The sequence below is a fragment of the Miniopterus schreibersii genome, assembly GCF_964146895.1.
Source record: "Miniopterus schreibersii genome assembly, chromosome: 17".
NCBI lineage: Eukaryota > Metazoa > Chordata > Mammalia > Chiroptera > Miniopteridae > Miniopterus > Miniopterus schreibersii.
In genome coordinates this window covers 32,300,910-32,318,037 of record NC_138117.1, presented here as the reverse complement: position 1 = coordinate 32,318,037, position 17,128 = coordinate 32,300,910, and the positions used below count along the sequence as shown (strand labels likewise).

General features: G+C 47.6%; 1 protein-coding gene across 2 annotated transcripts in view; it reads left to right on the top strand.

Moving 5' to 3' along the window:
• The window catches only part of ZNF704 (zinc finger protein 704), a gene marked incomplete at its 5' end in the record, with an annotated part of 117,040 nt that overhangs the window by 85,756 nt on the left and 14,156 nt on the right, over positions 1-17,128 (top strand). For both annotated transcript variants that reach the window (XM_081117113.1, XM_081117114.1), the window contains 2 exons: positions 6,978-7,081; positions 11,676-11,902. In XM_081117113.1, the coding sequence (XP_080973239.1) occupies positions 6,978-7,081; positions 11,676-11,902 (331 nt within the window). The remainder of the gene's footprint in view (positions 1-6,977; positions 7,082-11,675; positions 11,903-17,128) is intronic.

Here is a 17,128-nt window from a genome sequence, read left to right as displayed (position 1 = left end):
CATAGAGAGGCCAACATTCATTAGGGCCAATGAAAAAATATTCCTATGAATGATTTATTGAAGAAGTCATAAATTAAACAAATGGGACTACATTAAACTAAAAATTTCTTGCATATGTTGCCCAACTTATTTCATCGAATCATCCCCAGCTCACACTTTGGGGGATTTTCATGTTATTTCACCTATAAATACTTTAGTAGGTACAGTTTAGGTTTTTAACCTGAGATTAGTTTACTGAAATGAGAGTTTGGGTAAAGGATGGTGATAATAATAATTACTATTTATTAAGTGTTTAGTATATACCAGATAATATACATACACACACACACACACATATATGTGTGTGTGATTTTATTTAATTCTTTAAAAACCCTATGAGGTCAATATTATTGTCATTCCCATTTTATAAATGAGAAATATGAAGCTTTGCAAAGCTACGAGATTTGCCTAAAATCACAGCTAATAAATGCAGTTGCTGGGGATGAGCCTCAGTCCATCTGCCAGATGTTGTTGGGGTAAGGAGACAGAAATGACGAAGTTATTGGATGCCTTCAGTACATCTCCTAGGGTTATAATTCCAGGTAAAAAGAATGGCTATAGTTTATGTGCCAAAATACTGGATGACTATTAGGGGGGAGAGGTGCTGATGGAAAGGCTGGTGGATGCCGGAACTAGAGGTCACGACACCGCTGAACCTCCAGGAACCAGGGGCTTCTGCTTGAGGGAGAAGAGGGATGGGCTCCTGGGGGAGGCAGGATGACTGGCCCAGTGGAAATAGGATGAGCTCAGGGGAGAGCCCAGGTACAGAACTAGGGGGGATGTGAGGATGTGGGAGGGGCTATTAGGATGGAACGTGCAGTCCTGTGGGCAGAGTGATAAGGGCCGGGAGAGAAATCCTTGGTGGGAGGACCCAGGAGGAGAGAGCAAGTTGAGAGAAAGAGGGACAGACTGGATCTCACCTTTTCGCGTGAAGTGAAAAGGACATCAAAGCACTTACCTAGTTCCATGCTGCTCAGCGTGTGGCCCACCGGCCGATGTCAGTGTGCAAACTGTCAGCGGTCCACGGTGAGCAGACACGCGGAGAGAACGCAGCAGTGTAGACGTCGCACATAGCAATGTGACATTGCCATGGACCAACTTGTATTTTACAAAAGTAATGATCCGTGACAGATTTGGGATTTCTTTAAAATGATCCTTCCCCACAAGTGGCTGCAGAAGCACTGGTCTGTGTCGCCTGTGTGCTGTGATGTGCTAGCTCTGCTTCTCACATCTTGTTTGATCAAGGCCGCCGGACACGTGATTGCAACAGGCAGCTTTCCTAATCTTCCCTGTGGTCTTAAAAGAAGCACTCAGATGAATTTGGAGGCATTAACAGTGACTGCTTTTTGCTACTGGGTTCCTTTAGAAAGGAAGCCGTGTTTCTTTCTGCTTAGTCACATTTAGTAGTTAACGGGATCCGGTTTGCCAAACTCTTAGTAAAAGCTTTCCCAGAATGACAAGATCGGCGATGGTTACCGTGGCCTTTCCAGTGGAAGAGCTTTTCCTGTCAGACTTTATTCCTTGTTTTAGGATTACCACAAGGTTTCAAAGTAATTGGACTTGGTCTAGACGGCAGATTTTGGCCGTTGCTAAGGAACGAGATTAGTGCTAATCTAAGGAATATATTCTTCATTTTTATTTCCATTTGTTACTACAGCACTTTAATTGCAGATAAATGTCTTTTACGGCTCTCCGAGGTGTAAAACATTTCTCTCTTAGCTGGTGGGTTAGCCGGGGAGGCTGTGTGTGTACACATGCTCCAAGCAGATGGCAGTCAGGCGTGAAGTGGCTCAAAAGAAGAAAAAGCTGCTTGTGACAGAAACAATAGCTGGCCTTGTAGGCGCCAGCCACGGCCGAGCGCTCGGGACCAGACCTGCAGCGCCCACCCGTACGCAGCCTGGGGCCTGCACGCCGTGTCCACTGACGCTGTGCACACTCCCGAGTGCCTCCATGTCACAGATGACACCGTTCTCAACCGCTGCCAGTCACCAGGCAATCAGTTCCGCAGATAAAAGATCATTGTCAAACCCGAGGAACTCATTTTCCACCCGGCAGCCAGAGTGAGCTTTTCGCAAAGCAAACCTGATAGCATCGCCCCAGTCTGCCCTGACCTCTCCGAAGCCCAGTCCGCTTAAAACACCTCAGTACTCCCGGGGGCCTGTCCCCTGTCCCAGTGCACAGCAGCCTGGCCCACACTCTGGCACTGCCCCCAGAGCTCCTCTCTGCCCCCAGCTAGGCAAGGCCCAGGGTCACTTCCAGGCTCCCTTAGCTGGGGACCTACGTAGATCCAAACCAAGCCCATACCACCCTTCCTGGCTTTTGTCACATCTGTAGGTTTATGTTAATTTGTGTAGGTTTGATTAGGATCTAGTTCTAGAACAGTCTAGATCTCAAGAAGGCAAGGCCTGCTGGGTTTTCTTTGAGACTCTGTTTGCAGTGTCATAAGAGCCCCTCGCTCAGAGCTAGTCCTCTAAGGGTGCAGGTTGAAAGCAGGAACTCAGGAACATAAATCCAGATGCAATAGGGCTCTGGCAGTGTGGACGGTCCTCCAGAGCCATGATGTCATGAGCTGGATCCTGGCCAAGGCACCGCCTCGAAGCCCCTGTGAGGGAAGCGGCAGCTGCTGCTTCATGTGCTGGTTGTCACCTCTCACAGAGTAACTCCTGTGAAGTTGGAACAGTTTGGTTCTTTATGAAAAACACCACCACCAACAGCACCCTCCCTCCAAAAAAAGGAAAGCAACACCTGCTAGGGCTGGTGCCCCGTAAGAAGTGCGAGGAGAGCCACTGGCTACGCCCCTCGAGTGTGGGATGGATGCCGTGGGCGGACTCGTGAGTGCGAGGGTTGAGGGCTCGTGACCGTGGAACCTTGGCTGCAGGTGAGACTCTGCCTGTGCTCACAGATGTTTTCTCATTGAATCCTCTCAACAGATCTGTTTTTACCCTACTTTTGCAGTCGAAAAAACGGAGACTCAGAGAGGTTAAGTAATTTCTCCGAGGTCACACAGCCAGTCATGGCAGAGAGTGGACTTGAAGCCACACAGTGTAACTCATTGCAGAGCTGCTCCCTGCCCCCAGCTGGGCAGTCTCTTTTCTCCCAGAGACCTTAGCCCATATCAAGGGTGTGCTGTACTCGCAGACTAAATAACGTCTGTTCATAGAAGAACAGTTGTCTCTTAGTCTATAGTACTTTGGGTTTGAGTTAAGATTTAACTAAAAATAGCTACATAGCCCACCTTCAGTTTCTACCCTTTCCATTACCATTTGCATTTTGAACCATTTCTAAAATCCAGATTGATCAGCTACCTCTCTCCCGGGTTCATGAATGTTCAGTGGCTCTCTCTGCTTACAAGAACACGAAAAACCACTTAGCCGGGCACGTGAGGCCTGAGAACCAGCCCAGGCTCCGTTCCCTCCTCTCTCCCACTGCATCCTCTGGCCGGAACTCCTGTTTGCAAGCCAAGGACTCCCCTGTTTCTTGCCTGAAATGTGACTCTCCCATCTGAAAATCTTAGCCATCAAAGCCAGGACAGCCAGAGCGACAAAGCACACATAGAATGGCAATGAATATGACTATTTTTAAACTAATTCTAAATATTAATTTCCATAATACTCAACCAAGTCTGGGAGGAAAGATTACTTTGAAAAGGCCTCAGCCTGTTATAAACGTGCGATTGGGAAGTTCTTCAACAGTAGGTGCAAATTCAGCTTCCAATCAGTCCAATCAGGAGAAAACATTTCGTATCATCTAGAATGAGCTGGGTTTTTTCTTCAACAGCCCTAAATCTTCCAGAAGGGCTCTGCAACAGCTTTCTCAAAGAGTAACAAATTCTACTTGGTGTATCATCTCTTTGTGTTTAATTATAAGGATTTGCATTTGCAGAACCAATTAATCAGTAATTAGCATTGTACCAAAAGAAATTAAACAAAGATAAAAAAAACAAAAATACAACTCAGCACAGGGCCGTAGCACCCGGTAATGTTCCCTGCAGCGTGATGAAAATACTCCCTGAGAAACACGGGTTAAGGGAATGGTGAGCCGGGTGGGCCTTTGGTACTTTGTCCTCAGTGACCACAAGTGCCAATGGGAAGCGTGGGGGTCGTGCAAATCCAAAACTCTGATGATGCTAACAGTGGTCTGCATTTCACATTTCACCGGGAATCTGCTTTGTCTTGAAAGGTAGTGGCAGACTTTGGCAATGCAAAAAAACGCATGTTTTATGATACTTTATTAAATCTTCATTTTTTTAAAAAAACAACAAAAAACAGATCAGCTTTTGAGTTAATTATCAACTAGACCTCTGAAACAAACTTTAGATGTGAAAAATCAGAAAAGATGCAAAGCAGATTGTGGAAGAGAAAACAAAGGCCCCCGAAACCAAGGAGTAGAAAAGATGTGACCATGGGGTACATCCCTGAAGGAATCAGGGCAGAGGGCAGGGGACCCTGTCTCTGTGGAGTCCTGCCTTTCCCAGCACCCGGCTCCTCGGCCTCTTATCCTGGCTCTCAAACATTTTGTTAAAAAGAGAAAAAGAGAAGACAGAGTTGGAAAGAGCAGTCAGCAGCCTCTGTAATTCAGTCCTGGGACAGATGAGTGTGGCCTGCACCTGTCCCCACACCGGTTGTGGAGCGATGGTGTCAGCTGGGCTCACGGTGGGCAGCCAGCCAACGGCAGTGTATCCAGCAAGCCTTTCTCCTTCGAGGCCCCTAGTTCCACCTCCCCCTGACATGCCTACATGGGGGCAGGGGGTGAACATCAATGACCTTAAAGTCCTTTAAGTTTTCTCCAAAATGCTTCCGTTTCTGAAGGAAACTGGCCTCGCCTTCACTCCCAAGTCCGAGATCTTGTGAACTGTGGATGTTGTAGCCCATTCACAGTGTGCCGAGTGACTGAGCAGTTTTTCCCCTGGTGTATGAGGTCGTCTTGAAAACTGCAGAGTAAATTGCACTGTGTACTCACAAGCTTGCTTTCTAGAAGCATCTTTAATTGCCAATCTCTGAAGAAAGTATTAGTCTTTCAATGGAACACTTTTCCAAGAAAGAGTGTGAGGTGCTTTGAGAAGAACCGCAGAAGGAAACTTCAGATTCCCGGCTTGGGTTGGGAGAGTAAGCTTTGCTTAGTAATTTAACGTCCTGGGGGTCGTTGGAGAGCCAAATTGTAGTACTTTTTATAACTTCACCATGAAATTACTTGAGCAGCCCCATGCCCAAAATTGGAAACAATTTGGTTTTTCTCTGATTCAGGAATCTTTTCCCGCTGTGCTGCTGTAAAATTTCTATCTCTCTGACTTTATTACTTTTACAAATTAGACGACACACCTGTGAATGAAACTGCATTTGTCACCGTGACCATTCATTTGTCCATATGGCTTATTAATCCTCTGTGGTGCGTCTTCAACTGTCCCCCAGTTTAAAATGTTCATGTCCTAGAAGGTGGTACAATTTACCCAATGTCGGTGATTTTAACTTTGGTGAAATCAGCGTAAGCAAGCCGACTCCGGGCCGCAATAATTATCTTGTGAGCCTTTATTCGAGTTTAACCAGCCAAAATTCACGAGCCAGAGTAGGCCATCGGTCTCAGTGAGTGATGGCCGTGGTCTTCACTTTAGGGCATGGTCTTCACTTTAGGGCATGGTCTTCTTCACTTTAGGGCATGGTCTTCACTTTAGGGCATGGTCTTCTTCACTTTAGGGCATGGTCTTCACTTTAGGGCATGGTCTTCTCTTTAGGGCATGGTCTTCTTCACTTTAGGGCATGGTCTTCACTTTAGGGCATGGTCTTCTCTTTAGGGCATGGTCTTCTTCACTTTAGGGCATGGTCTTCACTTTAGGGCATGGTCTTCACTTTAGGGCATGGTCTTCCCTTTAGGGCATGGTCTTCCCTTTACAGCAGGGTCTTCACTCTACCATGCGGCCTCGGCTGCTCTACCCTGTCCCCCTCCTGCAAAGTGCAGGAGAGCAGCTCGCTGGATTCTGCGTTTCCCCGCCTCTCTCTTCCATCTCCGAGATGGCTCCAGTTAACATTCAATACCTGGGAGCCATCCTGAGTCACCCCTTTTACTCATTGCACACCCAGTGTCTCAGTCAGTCCTGCCAGGTGACCTGCCACTGCCCCAACCTTCGTCCCAGCCACCATCCCCTCTTATCTTGGCTTCTAGCAATTCTTTCCTCCCTGGCCTCCTGGCCTCTGCCCCGCCTTCCCTACAATCCATTCCCCAGAGAGCACCTCGGTAATTATTTTTAAAAATATGAATCTTGTTATGTCACTAGGTCTGCTTAAGTCCCTCTAGTGACTACCTGTAACACTTAGAATAAGTTTGGATCACCTCCCATGGCCACAGGACCCCGTGTCCAGCCCTGCCCCCTTCTCACACTGATGGGGTCTTTCTTCAAATATCCAGCACTCATTCCTCTGTGGGGACTGTACCCAGCTGCCCCTTCTGCCTGGGGTGGTTTCCCATCTCCTCAGGGCTGCCTTCTCCGCCCCCTCACATGTCACCTCAGACGTCACCTCCTCTGAGAAGCCTTTGCTGACCACAGTCAGGCATGGCAGCCCTTTGATGACCTTCCCAGCACTCGTCCCTATCAGAAATTGCTCTGTCCCTTTTTGTTTGTTTCCTGATCATTGTGTTTCTCCCCGCCAGCCTCGTCTGCCCTCCTTCACGTGTCCCCCGTGTGTGCGAACAGTGTGTAATACACCCTCAGTGAACACGTGTTAGATGGATGGCCAATGGGTGAATCCCCTTTCTAACACTGTAGGGTTTTGACCCGATCACTTAACCGCTGGACCCAGCTTCTTTATCTCTACGATGAAGCTAACACACTGGATTTTCAAGGGGATAAGTTCAGGGAGTACACGTGGGTGGCAGCTGTGGTACTGGCGTGACCCACAGCCCATGCCGAGCGAGCACTGTTAACAGTGTCCCTCCCTGTTTTCCAGGAAATCCTCGGAGGAACTGGACATGGACAAGGTGACAGCAGCCATGGTACTCACCAGCCTGTCCACCAGCCCTTTGGTTCGGAGCCCCCCTGTGCGGCCTAATGGTGAGCCCGGGGATGGGGTAGGGAAGGGCCCCTGGGTGCCAAGAGCACAGCCTCCCTTTGAGGGGCCCCATAGGGGTCTCATTCCTATCAAATGAAATGAACCCTCGCTGTGGGCAGGAAGCCAAGGGAAATGTGGGAGAAATGGAGACTCAGGGCCACCAGCTCCCTCACCTTCCCAGAGGCCCCAGTGCGCCTCAGTCCTCCCCCCACCTGCTCCCCCACGTCACGTTGCCAGGACACTTATCTGCAGTACTTTTCCCTTTCCCCGGGGAAGTGGAGATTGGTCGAATGAAGTTGTTTTCCCAGCATCATTTCTGTTCGGCAGGAGAGGTAGATGTATCACAGAGCTCTGAGGATTAAATATTTTGAAAAAGCATTATCCCATACTCCTCAATCAAATACAATTACTTTTTCCATTCATTCACTCAGTATATGTTTATTAGGTACTATGCTTAGATGGTTTGAGTACATCATTGACAATAATGTCCATACTCCATGTAGTGTTCAGTCTCTCTGGAGGGGGGAAAAAGACTCTCAGTCACAGCCTTATCAATGGCTGGCATTTACTGAGCACTTGCTAGGTGCCAAGTACTAGGCTTGCTTTATCTCCTGTAATTCTCACAACTCTATGAGCTGTCGTTATCACTAGCTTACAGATGAGTAAACAGAGGCACATGGGGAATAATTGACTTGTAAATAGCAGAGCTGAAATTCTCCTCGATACCTTCCCAATTCCAGTTCTGTTCTCTCAGTTATGACTTAATGTGGCCTCACATAACTCAGTATGAGACATCAGGAGGGCAGTAGGAGATGCCGTTGGCAACCTGGCTAGGAGTGTGGACAGCCATCCGGGGCTGCAGGAGAGCTCTTACGTGATTTCGGCACTGGAAAGTTACAGTTGAGTTTACAGACAAAAACAAAAAAGAAACTACAACAATGAAAAATTACATGTGGGTGTCCTGAGCCTTGGTGGTCACAGAAGGGATGGACAGGACATAACTGGGAAGTGTGAGGGTGGAGGAATCGACAGGACGTGGTGATGGACAAAGAAGATGAAGGACAGGGAGTGACAGGGTGACTTCCAGGCAGGCGGTGTGCTTCTACAAGGAGACCCGCTCCCTGAGATGGGAACAAAGGCAGAGGAGCACGTCTATTGGTGAGTGTTTGGGGCAAGAGCCGGGGTCACTGAAGACGACAGGTCCAGTTTGAAGACATGTAGTGGGCAGTACTGAGGCTCATTCAAGGGCAATGTCTTGGGGAGGCCCGGGCCGCCCATGCCGAATTGGAAGGCAGCATTTTGAAGCCGTGAGACTAGATTAGAGCACAGAGAGCCATGTGGAGGCAGCGAGCGAAGACCAGGAGGAGACTGAGGGGCAGGGGTGAGGCCCACCGTCACCTAAGGGATCAGCAGGGAAAAAGAACCCAGGAGGAGCCTGAGGGTGACAAGGTGGAGGAGAGCTCGGAGAGTGCGCTTTCATGGAAGCCAAGGGAAAAACGAGTTTCAAGGACAGGTGCCTGATGCTTCAGAAGCTCAAGCGTAAAACAGACTGAATTCTGCATCCAATGAAGGTCACGGAGATCTGGCAGGAGCGTTCACAGTGGACCACCCACTGCGGCAGTCAGGCTGCAGTGGACTGAACTATAACGCACCGAGACCACGGAGGGAAAGTGACCACCAGGGAACAGCTTCTCTCCAAAGCCAGCCTAGTCAGTGAAGAGACCGAGGGATCTTCACACGTAATTTGGTAGTAAGTGCGAGGTGTGAAAATAAATGTGTTGAACATCCAGTGAGTCCTCACCAAAGCTACTCCTCTCCAGTTGTAGGTGTGCAGAGTGATCAGGGTGCTGGGAAGTCAGATCAATACAGTAAAACAGTAGCGCCCGACCCCCATCATGACCATCACAAGCCCTGGAGCGGGTGAAGTGACTGTGAGATGGGCCCTACCCTTGCTGTTAAGTGACATCACCTCTCTTCTCGGGGCCTCTTTAACAAGCATCCTGATTTACTTTGCTCTGGGTGGCAATGCCGCCAAAGAGAGACTGCAGTAAAAGCAAAACTGAAGATACCCCCAAAGCCAATCCTAGGAAAAAGGAATTGCATAAGACATGGAAGAGTTAATAGAAAAAAATTCTTCGATGTTACAAACAAGTATTTACTTTGTCCCAAGCTGGGCCACCAGATGCAAATAAATTGTAGATTTTCATTGCTTTACAAACAAACAAACAAACAAAAAACCCACAAAACAAAACAAAATAAAATTAAAAAAAAGGAAGTGGAGAATTTCCTAGAATCCTCAGAGGAGAAAGAACATATTTTAATGCAATCATTATTTTTAACACGGCATTCTTTTTGAATTAAGAATGTTTTTAATGTTTCTTTGTCTTGAAAGGTTAGAATCAAAATAAACCTTTTGCTTCTTCAATGCAAACATTTGTTAGCATAGTTATAAAGAAAGTAATTCACTGCTCATTATGATTTTTAAAAAATAACTACCCAAATAATAATCCTAAATTGCCTGCTAGCTCATTAAGTCTGCAACAGGCAGCAAATTCTTAACAAGGGAAAGCAGTTCATGATAATGAAAGCGTTGGATTTTTTAAGAAATAAATATTATGTCCAGAATTATTGTATATCAGTGAATTTTTGAAAACTGTCGTTTTGTACCTGGAAAGGATCATTTTGTCAGGAAGTAGGTTGCAAAGAGAGTGAGATTCCAGCAGGGCCTGTCTGCATTGTTGCCAAATACATGTTTAAGATAAGGAGACACTTCTCTCTAAAAATATATATATACATATATATATATATGTATATATATATTATGAATTGGTTCTGACTTTTTTCTGAAAAGTTCATTTATATATCACATGGTCTTTCTCATTAAATAGTGTTTCTTAAGGGAAATGTCATTACTAAGTAAGCAGGTTAACTTTGGGCATTGCCATGAAGCAATGCAACCACATGGCTTTTCAAAACAAATTGTTGCTTTTCAAAATAAACTCAGTTTCTCATACTTAACCTGATTACACCACAAACATATTTTATTTTACAAGTACATGCCGTGGTGTATTTTTAAGCCTCCTGAGCCTGCCAAGGAATTTGTAACACCAGGTAATACCACCTAAGGCCTTCCATGAGGCTCCTCTGGAGGTCCTGTTGTGTTGTACGCAGCTGTCTTATTTTTATAAAAGGCCACTCAGGTCTGGCAAGTACATCTGTCTCCGGTTGACTGCAGGGACTGGAATGCTAATTTGGTTTTGTTGGTGCCAGGGCGGTGTGATCCTGCAGAAATGACCGTTTGATTGGGTCAGAGCCTTGTTTAATGAGCTAGGTAACTTTCTTCTGCGATTTCAACTTAAAGCTCATTCTTCTAACTGGACTTTTTGCTTGACGTAGTTGAGGAATATGCTGCACATCTGTAATTGGGTGAAGGTAGTCAAGACAGTCTTCCATGAATGCTTGTCCACTATGTGTCTTCACCTCATTACTAATCGCACAGATATGAACAGCATTTTCCTAATGAGGCATTTTGGGATTTTTCCTCCCTCTGTGTACTTAGAATATAGTTTTAATATATTCAAAATGCACATAAATGTGGAAGAGAAATTATCCGAAAAGAAGGTCGAGTTTATACAAAAGCTAATTAAAACCAGGCATCTTACAAGGGAAGGCAGATCTTCAGTGATTAAAAGAGCATCCCAAAGGCATTCTAGCTGGGCGAAGATCTCTTCACATCAGCAGACATTTCATGTTCCCCCCCACGTGGAAAGGTAAAATTCAACAGCCATCTTCTCAGTAATTATGACTGATAAATTCTTCTCTGATCTGAGCTTTGTTGGAAAAAGGAGGATTCCTACAACACAGGACCCATGACTGAAGGAGAAAGAAGGCCAACTGGTAGACCAGGGTTTGGGCCCCGGTTCACCTATTATCAGCTGCAAGTCGCTTAACTTCCCGGTGACTCGGGTCCTCCTCTGTAAAACCAGCGGGGACAGCCTCTGCTCTGAGAGACACATGTTTTGAGAACACATGAGACTGTGAAGAGCTTTGTGAGATGCAAAACACCAAATGCAAAGCACTGTTATTTCTTATAGGTCACTGGCTTTAGGTAACTATCCAGAAATTATTATTTCTCTTAGATTCTTACATCTTGGACTAACTTTTCCCATAAAGCTGTTCCAAAGATCTCGGACCTATAAGAAATTCCTTTTTAGAAGTTAAAATAGGGGGTGGGGGAGGGGGGCAATATTGCAAATCATTTCCCTCTTAGAAACATGCTCAGTAAACCCAGAGTTCCCCAATCTCGGTGAACGAGCTCATCTTTTAACTTGTTTTCATATCATCTCCACTGTCATCCTAAGGAAAGACATGCCCAAAACCACCCACATCCGAAAACGGTTAGGAAGACCTGTCATGTGATTAAAATAGCTCAGTGTTTGTAAAGGGTGATGCAGCTCTTTCCCCGAGGTATGCATAGTGCGCCCCCAGCTGTGGCACGTTTCTGGGTGGGCGCAGGTGCCTGGGAGGGTCCAGGCGGGTGCCGCGCCCCAGGCCCTGCACCCCACTGGCACTGACCCTGCCCGTCTGCACCCGCAGAGGGCCTGAGCGGGTCCTGGAAGGACGGCGGCGCCCCGTCCAGCAGCTGCAGCAGCGGCTACTGGAGCTGGAGCGCCCCCAGCGACCAGTCCAACCCGTCCACGCCGTCGCCGCCGCTGTCCGCCGACTGCGCCAAGCCCTTCCGCAGCCCGGCGCCCGACGACGGCATCGACGAAGCCGAGGCTGGCAACCTGCTCTTCGACGAGCCCATCCCCAGGAAAAGAAAGGTGAGCCTCTCCTCCCGCCTCCCGGGCTTCCACGGCCCGGATACGCCAGGGTCCTGGTGGGAGGCAGAGCCACTAGGCGTGGGCACGCGTCTCCCAAGGGCGCTGGCCCCCCACCCGCTCGGGTAAGTCGCTGCCTGGAATCAGAGTTGGCAAGGGTGCCACAGCCTTCACAGGGTTTGGGAGCTTTCAAAGCAGACGTCAGGCACGCTGTGGTGCTTCACTCACTCTCCTGTAAAATAAAACTAATATTTTATTTTTCACCTGTAAAATAAAACTAATATTCTTTTTTCTCTCTTCAAAAACCATATTGAAAGAATGTTTTGCATCTTATTTTTATAAAACAGGGTGTGAAACACATGAAACCTGACACATAAACATATGTACGACTTACAGACACAAAAGTATGTTTACTAAACAAAAGTATGTTTACTAAAGTGAAAAGGAGATCTAATGAATTGATTTAATACTTCGATTACACATTTATTTAATCCTCACAGCCGACCTGTCTGGTCAGAGCGTTTTCCCGACTTGATAGGAGGCGATTGACGATCAGGGAGATTAGACGTGAGGTTGCCCTGCCCCGCAGGCCGCGTGGGCCGGGCCTGTCTAAACCTAAAGCGCATATTCTCGTCACAGGCTCCTAGGTATTTACACTGTCGTGCCCACTCACAGTGGTTCAAAGGCATTTCCACATCACAGAATGAAGCAGTCTACTGCCACATCTAGTGAACATTCTAACATTTTTAAATGTCCATGTCAGTGTGAAGCTGTTACTTTATATTATTGGTCCTTCAAGTCGTTCTTGGTGGCTTCACTATGAATCGCTGCTCACAAACGAAAATCCAAAGCAAAACCCTGGGGACTGCAATGCAACCTTTCCCCCCCCCCCAATTTATTTCAAAGAGGAAAACAAAGACATGGCATTGATCCAAGCTGTCCTTCCCTCCGTCTCTGCTAGTGTCACTCAGCATGTGTAACTGTGGAGCCTGCACGGCCACTCTCTCCACCCAGTAAACGGGATAAAGGAGGCCCCCGCCTCCCCAGAGGCAGCGCATGAAGATTGCTGCTCCACACACCAGTCCGTCAGTCAGAGGGCTTGTTCGGCGTCCTATGGGCCCCCAGGGACACTGGGTGTTCGCTCGACTAGGGAGAGAGGCTGGCACTTATACGGGTGGGAAACCGCAGGCAAGACAGCCTTGGGGACCTGAAGGGTTGTCCTGTTGCTTCAGGCTGCACAGACTTTCTCTCTGGTGTCATCTGGCTGTCATCAGCAATGGCCCGGCCAGGTGGCGAGAACTCCCAGTACAGGGACCCCATACTTGTCCGGTGCCCTGCAGAAAGTAACTTAATGAGCTGTGAATAAATAGCACTTCATTAATGAACTGGACAGAATTCGGTGCGTTGTACACGATCAGGGTATTGTTTCTCGGTGCTTCTGCTTCATTTGTACGTTCGTGTATGTGCTGTGCATATGGGATCTCTTACTGTGGCTCATGGGCAAAAAGCTTGGAAGCCCCTGTTCTGTGTCTGTGGGAAAGGAAGGAGCCCCATTCTAACTTAACTTTGCTACCCCGCAAACTTAAGAAAATCATTTACCTTCTCTGATCAGCAGCTTCTTCATCTGTAACAAAGCAAACAGGTATTATCAACCCTGTCTCAGGACATCCACGAAGATTCAAAGTGACCATAAATAGAAAGGGTCTATAAGCCCTGAAACCCCACCTCCTGGAATGAAGCAACATTGTAATAAACACAGTAGGGTCCCTACAGGAAGGATAGATGGCATTCCCTGGATCTGATGATGGGCCTGACCCTCCTCCTGGTTATGGAAGTTCTCGTCTCCTGCCCACCCCCACCATGGACACCGCACCCCCACCTCCCCCGTGATCCAGGTCCAACATACGTAAAAAGGAAGAGAGTGTGAGATGTCCCCTAGACAAGCCATCATCTCTTACTGTAAGTAGCGAAGGAGAAACATTTTCTGATAACTACATTTGTATACTTACAGTTTTCAAAATGCATTTAAATGCAGCATTTCGTTTAATCATCACAAAAATCACTGGCATGTCCACATCCCCATTTTGCAGAAGAGGCTCATTGAGGTTAGGTGACTTGCCCCAGGTCCTGTAGTTCCTAATGTGGCAGAGATAAGATCAGCTCAGCTGAAATTATAAAGAGGAAACTCGAGGCAAATTAATTTGAAGCATCCGCATTTCCCTCCGCCCACAGAGGAGAGTCATGTGGAGAAAAAATAATCAGAGGCGGCATCAGCCAACATTACCTGGCAGGGTGGGAGAGGGGTGCAGAGGACTGGGGAAGAAGCAGTGGCAGTGAGAGGGACTGCAGCCGGACTTCCTGCATGAAGCACCCATCACTTACGATGACCCGCAGCCAAGGTGGGTGGGAATGCTAGAAGGGGAAGTGAAAGCCTTTCTCCCAGCCCTGGAAATCAGCCAGCCCAGTTATAGCAGAATTTTTCATCCTTGGACTGAGGGTGCTTCCCTGGTAGTGGGAGCTGGATGCTGGGACTGCGGGAAGGTGCAGTCCCCATCGTGACCACAAGGGGTTGCAGTGACCCTAGGTGCGCCCCAAGCCAGGAAGAAAACAGGCCTCCCAAAACTTAACCACCAACCCCAGGGGATCTCTGGGAAATCAAAACGTGTTGATAACTAATTATTAATGTGCTTTTTTCCCGTATCAGATTACAGATTTGCCCCTTCCTGAACAGGATCAAACGATTCGGGCTTGGGAATTAGCACCCCAGCTTCAATACTTATGTGATCTTAAGCAAGTCTCAGTTGACCTCTCTCAGCCTGTTTCCTCGCCTTTAAAATATGGGCCTTAGTAGCACTACGTTGGTGGGGTTGCTGTGAACATTCTTTGAGCAGCAAATGCTGGCTGCTTATATTTTGCCTTTGACAACTCACAGTGGATATGTGAGAAGTGTGGGTGTAGAGAGGGGTGTGTTTGCCTCCATCCCGACCCCACCCTGACAGCTACCTGGACACCCTGGGCCCCTCAGCCACCTTAACTTTATTTCTGGTTAATGGAGGGCAGCAATGACAGTGGCAGAAATCGGGGCCATACAAGGAAACTGACAGCTCAGGTCACACCAGGTGGATGTCATGGTGATGACACAGCACCGCCAGTCAGAGCAGGAGAGGATCAGGGATAAGAGTGAGATCCAGGCAATTCAGTGACAGCACCATAGAATACTCTGCCACCGGGCAGTATATATGGGATAGGAGCATATGGAGGACTTCTGAAGTCACCCAGCAGAGGCTCAGCTTCTCCACGTCACAGGACTGTTTGATCCTGTGATCAAACGTCCCTGAAGGTGAGAGGCACTCTTAGAATCCACTGATTAAGAAAACACATAATCACTAGGGATTCTTGGTAATTCAGGGATGCTTTTGTTGTTGTTACAGAAGGCATTTAAAATCAACTTTATTTCAGTATAATTTCCACACAATACAATAAACCATTTCAAGTATACAGTTCAACGAGTTTTGACGAGTTTCTCTCCACCTGGGTAATGACCACTCTGATCCAGGCCAGCACTCCTGGTGACCCTCCGCAGTCAGATGCCCCTGACGCCCCACAAACAGGCAACCACTGAACTGACAGTAGGTTAATTTTGCATGTTGTGGAATTTAAACTAAATGGAATAACACAGCCTACGCTTTGGGGTGTACAAAATTCCACATACTGGCAACAGGAACTCTCACCCGTTGCCAGTGGGAATGTAAAATGGTGCGACCACTTTGTAAAACAGTTTGGCAGTTTCTTATAAAGTTAAGTCTACACTTACCATCTTACCAGCAACTTCACTCCTAGAGTATTTACCTAAGAGATGAGAAACCTGTGTCCACAGGAAGACTTGTAGACAAATGTCCAGAGCAGTTTTCTTCATCATCACCCTAATCTGGAAATAACCCAAATGTCCATAAACAGGGAAGTTGATGAATGAATTGTGCATATTGCTTCAATGGACCACCACCCTGCACAGACCGCAACGAACCACCGATAACATGAAGCAATGCCTGAAGCTTAAAATCATTATGCCGAGGAAAGAAGCCAGACATTGAAGGATACATTCCATATTATTCCATTTACAAAAATGTTTTAATTTTTTTTATCATCACAGCATCAGTAAACAGTGCATGTAGGTGGGAGATGTTTCATCGATGCTTGGTAAATGTTTGAATTCACCCATCACTTTGCATCAACCTCTCACACCTCACAGGCACGAAATACTCATCTTGTTCAGTCTTCCTATTTTACAAATAAAGAAATAAAGCCCCAAAGTGGCAAGATGACATGTATAAGGCTGCCTTCCCAGTAAAGGAAAGGACTGGAAGCCCTGTCAGCTTCTCGGCAGTTACTGATGTTTGAAATATATCTGTTCACTTCTCAGTCTTGGAATCTGCTGAGGGTCTGAGTGGGGTCGTCGGAGCCTCTGCCGAGCAGTGTGGGTTCCTCCCACCTGAGGCCAGCTGAGGACCCTGTGTCACGAGCAGACTCACCTGTGCAGGATCATCAACGCTCCTTTCCTTCAAGGAGCCTGGTCCTCTTGGGGAACTTGGGTGTAGGAACCTCCATCCCCAGCACACACACATACACGCATGTACACACACAAGTATACACACCCACACACACATGTACAGATATCACACCCTAATGGTGTGTAGACATACCTGAGGATCTTCTCAGGTGCCTCAGAAAAAGCACCTTGGTACTAACCGAAGGCTGCTGTGTGGTGAACTGGACAGTCGAGGGAGTTCTGGAATAGAGCTTTGATTGGACTGATCCCAGGGCATGAGTATAGTCTTCAAAATGCAGCCATGCCCCTCCCCCGGGACTGAAGGTGACCACCAGCAGTCGTCTTGTCAGTCCTGAGTATCGGTCTGGGTTCTGTGAGGAAAGCAGAAGCCGCTCCGTGAACCCTGAGTCGGCAACAACTCACACCAGAGCCGAGGCTTCATGGGAGAGGCGGCGAGGGCCGAGACCTCAGCCTGTAGCCCCCAAGGCAGTTGGTGTCAGAGACAGTCCAGAAGCTTCTGCAGAGACGGAGAGCCTTCAGGTCCTGGGCCACAGCACCGAAGCTGGGTGATTCTGCAGAGCCTGCCAGGAACTGCACGCCGGCCCGAGCCTGCTGGTCCCCCCGGGAGCTTCGGCTGCCCTTGGTGTGGCTGCGTCAGACCAGGCACACGTGGGAGACCTCAG